General features: G+C 65.9%; 1 protein-coding gene across 1 annotated transcript; it reads left to right on the top strand.

Moving 5' to 3' along the window:
* Positions 1-456: 456 nt before the first annotated feature.
* On the top strand, positions 457-2,769 carry RPS19 (ribosomal protein S19). The gene is made up of 5 exons (XM_024218897.2): positions 457-562; positions 843-943; positions 1,771-1,954; positions 2,176-2,230; positions 2,706-2,769. The coding sequence occupies exons 1-5, from the start codon at positions 492-494 to the stop codon at positions 2,730-2,732; spliced, it is 438 nt and encodes a 145-aa protein (XP_024074665.1). The 5' UTR covers positions 457-491; the 3' UTR covers positions 2,733-2,769.
* The last annotated feature ends 1,882 nt before the right edge of the window (positions 2,770-4,651 follow it).

Genomic DNA, 4,651 nt, shown 5'->3' with positions numbered 1-4,651 from the left:
GAAGGCCCCCCCTCGCCCCCCCGTGGTGGGGGGCAGCCAGGGGGTGCGGGTGGCTGGGCAGGATCAGCCCCCGCCGGGGCTGAGCTTATCTGGATTTGTGCCGTCTGCCCCGTGGGGCACCAGGAACCCAGCCCCTGCTCCCCGCCCTCGCCCAGCCCAGCGCCTACAGTCGCTCCTGGGTTTCTGCAGCGCCTGGCGGGGTGGCACCCGGCTGCTGCCATGATACAAACAGGCTGGCCCGTGGGGACTGTGGGGGGCCCAGCCTAGGCTGGCCGGAGAACCCCGATCCCCGCTGTGCCCACGCCGGGCGGGGGTGCTCTCCCTGTCCCAGGGCCCAGAGCTCCCACTTTGCATCCCAGCAGGGTCAGCTCCGCCGTGGAGCTAAACCCAGCTCCCCGCTGTGGCACTCGACGCGCCTGGGGAAAGCCGGGGTCCTGTGTGCGCGGCCAGGGGCCCTGAGTAGCTTGTAGCACGGCTCCCCTATCTTGCAGATGCCTGGTGTCACTGTGAAAGACGTTAACCAGCAGGAGTTCGTCAGGGCCCTGGCTGCCTTCCTCAAGAAGTGAGTTTTGCCCTTTTCCGGGGGGCGGGTGGGCCGGCAGGACGAGGCTCATTCCGACCGGGGGAGGGCTGGTCGGGGCAGCTGCCGCGGATCTGGCCAGGATAAGTTTCCTCTCCCAAAATGCCCCTTTTGATCTCTGGAGGGGCCTGTGGGTCCCCGCACTCCTCGGGCCCTGGGCAGTCTCCCCTGCAGGCCTGCCTGCTGTCGCGTGGACATGCAGCGTTCCCCCTGGCTAGGCTGCTCGGGAGCTGCTGCCAACTTGTCCCTGCCTTGATTCCAGGTCAGGAAAGCTGAAGGTGCCCGAGTGGGTGGATACGGTCAAGCTCGCCAAGCACAAGGAGTTGGCCCCGTACGATGAGAACTGGTTTTATACCCGAGCAGGTAAGAATCCCAGCCCTGCCCATAGCAGCGAGGGGCGCGTCTGCCTCCCCATAGCCAGCGGAGCAGTGACCCCGAATGAGCTGGGGGGTCACAGCCCACTTTCCTCCCACGCCGGCTGGCGCTGTCGCTGTCCGGTCTTCTCGGGGCTTCGGCTTGTGTGTCGCGCCCTGCTGAGCGGCCGCTAGCCTCAGCCAGCAAACGCCAAACAAATCCGGAATCTGAGTGTGGCCTTGCGTCTCTGATCCATGGGTTTGGCCACCGCGGTTCCTCTGTCCGTCTCCCGGTGCTGTCTGAGGGCTTCTGGCGGTTCGTTTGTGACTCTTGGGTTGGCTCGTGAACACGCCGCGTAGGGCAAAGGGACGGGCTCTGCGCCGCAGCCTTTCCTGCCCGGGAGCCTCGTCTGGCTGGCAAGAGGCTCTCTAACGCATCCCGAACCCTCCAGCGCTGAACTAGAGAAACGTCCGGGCTCTGATCCCAGGCCCCCTTGCCCTGGGTTTGTTAGTGAGGGGTCGGCTTGCTGCCAGGGGCTGTGCTCTGATTTCACCAGCCCTGCAGGCTGGGGGGGAGGTGTTGCGGGAGGAACTCTGCCCTGTGCAGCGATTCCGGCGCCGCCGGCTTCCTAGCTGGCAAACCGAGCCCTGAGCCCCCGAGTCTCCTGGTCGCTGCCCAGCTGGGCCGATCCCTGGCGCCTTCCCTCGCCCGCCGTGTTGGCCGGGGCAGAGTGGCTGCGCGGAGCGGCTGGGCGGGGGAGGAGGGGGTGTTATTGCTTTGGCTTGGAAGCAGCTGCCGAGACGCCAGGCTAATGGGCTCTGCCTGTGGTTCTGCAGCGTCCACGGCCCGGCACCTGTACCTCCGCGGCGGTGCCGGCGTCGGCTCCATGACCAAGATCTACGGGGGCCGGCAGCGCAACGGCGTCATGCCCAGCCACTTCAGCCGCGGCTCCAAGAGCGTGGCCAGGCGGGTGCTGCAGGCCCTGGAGGGGCTGAAAATGGTGGAGAAGGATCAGGATGGGTGAGTGTCGAGGGGCCTGGCCGGACGTCACTGCTGGGCGGGAGGAGAGGCAGGGTTCAGAGCAGCCTGTCGGGTTTACACTGAGTGCGCCGGGCGTCGGAGCCCGATTTGAACACTGCGTGGTGGGCACGGGCTGCAGCTGAGCCGGCTCCAGGGGCTGGGGCGTGGGGAGAGCGTTATTCCCCAGTGACGGATTCTTTACCCTTCCTGTTTCCTTCCAGAGGTCGCAAACTCACCCCCCAGGGACAGAGAGATCTGGACAGAATCGCCGGCCAGGTAACGCTGCCTTCCCACCCCCGTGTGCTGGGTAGGGCCTGGGGACCCCGCCCGTGTGTCCAGGGTCACTGAGAGCGGGTTTAGGTCAGCCCATGGCAGCGTGGCAAGGGACGTTCTCCCTGCCCCCACGCCCAGGAAAGAGCCAGCCCTGGCTGCGTAGTGCTGGGCGTCCCCATTCCTCGCTCGCTTGCCTCTCCTGCAGGGGCCGAGCGCTTCCAGCACAGAACTGAACCCGACCCCGGCTCCGGCCCAGTGCCCGTCGGCAGAATGCGGAGTCGTGCCTAGAAAGGAACCAAAGCTGCGCTGAGACCGTCAGCAAAGACTGACCGTTCCTGCTGCGCTCTAGTGCGGTCGGGGTCTGCGCGAAGTGGCCGTGTGAACGGCACAGCCTGTCCCGGGGCGGGGGGGTGCACCTAGACTGTCTTACCGCCGCTCCCCTCTCCGGCACGGCTCTCACCCGCCTCCTCTCTTCCAGGTGGCAGCTGCAAACAAGAAACATTAAAACGAGCGTCAGAGAATAAAACCCGGTTCCTGTTTCACGCCTGCGCCTGTTCCTTTGCGAGGCTTCCATCGCGCTGGGGCGGCCGGCAGCTGGGCACGCCAGGGGGCTTCACAGCCGGCCCATTCTGCGGCGACCCTCGGGGATGGGGAACATCCGCAACGGAGACCTGGAGCTTTCTGACGGCCATGGGTCGAATCCAACCGGGGGGGCGGGGATTTAGCTGCAGAGTCTTTCTCCTCTGGGCACTTGTTTGAAGCCCCCTAGGTGGCCAGAAGTTGGTCCCCGTCTTCCCAGGGTCCCAGGTCGTTTTCTGGTGGGCGGGGAGACATGTCACCATCTTGGGTGTCTGCAGAGTGTCTCCCCCCCCGCTGCCCCGAGCAGGGCTGTGTATTACACTGGGGAGCCTGGATGTGAGGGCCCCCCCAGAAGGGCAAGGGAGTGTGTAGGACACCCCCTCTGCCCCCCCACCACTGCCATCACTGCAGCACCCTGGGCTGCTCCCCGCTGTCCTGTAGAGCCGGAGCCTGGCTCCCGTGACCGGGATCTCCGCAGACAGACACCGGCTGCTTCCCCGTGGCGCAGGGCGGGTGTGTCTGAGGGCAGCTCCGGGGCGGCCGCTCGCTCCAGCTCCTGGCCAGCGCTGAGGCCCGGCTGCCCTGTGGGGGACTAGGCTGCTGTCGTGGGCAGTGTGGAAAGCCCAGCGCACCCCAGGCATTTGGCTTCTCGTCTGTCTCTGGGGGACGAGGCCGGCTTGTGCTCGGCTGGGGGACGTTTCAGTGCTGCCGGGGGGGAGGTTTCCTGGGGGAGTGTGTGTGTGTGTTGGGAGGAACTGCCTGGGATTCGTGTTTAAGGAGCTGCGATCGTTCCAGCCGTCCTGGGCGGCCCCTTCTGGCACTCACGAGAGCCGCCCAGAATTCTCAATTCCAGCCCCGGCAGGAGCTGCTGCGTCTCCACACCTGTCGCCCCTTCCCCAGAGGAGACCTCGAAAAGGGGAAATTAGCCCCCCAGGAAGGGGGGAGCTGCGCCCTGTTAAACGGGGCTTTGGTCGGGCTGGGGGCGGAGCCTCATGGGTGGCTGGGTGTGTGTGTGTGGCAGTGACAGTTTGGAGACACAGCAGCTGTTGTGTTCTGCTGCTCCACTCCCCTCTGGCTGCCAGGAGTGGGCTTCCTGGTCTATAAGGAGCCGAGGTTGGATGACTGGGCAGGGGATGTACGACGCAGGCGGTAACTAGCCAGATCTACGCGGCACTGGCTCACCGGGGCTGGTTTTGGGCACCAAGAGGTGGCTACATTGGCGAAGCCACACAAACGATGGAGGTTGGGGCCGCCTGGCCTCGGAGGAGCTGCGGGAAGAACTGGGCGTGTTCAGCCTGCAGCAGATGGTGGGGGACTGATGGGTCTTCACTGGCTTTGAGCAAATGTTCTCCGAGTTCCCCGCGTCTTCTGGAGCAAGGGAGGTTTCAGTGGGACATTGGGGAGAGCTTTCCTTGGCTGCTTCAGCCGGGGCGGGTGCCCCAGGGGCCTGCTTGCCAAACAGACGTCGATTTTCCAATGGTCAGTGATGGAGACGCCCAGATACTGCTCCCAGCCAGGGGTCCCCCTGCTCCCGGAGGGGGAGTGAGGAGCAATGCTGGCTCCCTGCATCCAGGTCGCTTTCCCCTCCTGGGCCGTGCGGCTGCTCTCTGCCCCCCTCCCCTGGCCGGGAGCACAGGGGGCCTCCCCCCAGGGCTGGGGGTTTTGCTCCCTGTTTTGGCTGACACTGCAGCCTGGCGACCGAGGGACGAGCCCGTCCCCCGCAAGGAGCCAGCCGCAGTGCTGGAGAAGAAGGCGCGAGGTGGAGGCCAGGTGACCAGTTTGCCCGGGAAGGAGGCAAAGGCCGGAGGGGGGCAGCGGGTTATGGCTGAGGTTGGGCTGCGGGAA

This window comes from Terrapene carolina, unplaced genomic scaffold (assembly GCF_002925995.2).
Source record: "Terrapene carolina triunguis isolate 2854851 unplaced genomic scaffold, T_m_triunguis-2.0 Scaffold718, whole genome shotgun sequence".
NCBI classification, from domain to species: domain Eukaryota; kingdom Metazoa; phylum Chordata; order Testudines; family Emydidae; genus Terrapene; species Terrapene triunguis.
The sequence above is the reverse complement of the archived record's forward strand: the minus strand, read 5'-3'. Positions and strand labels throughout refer to the sequence as shown.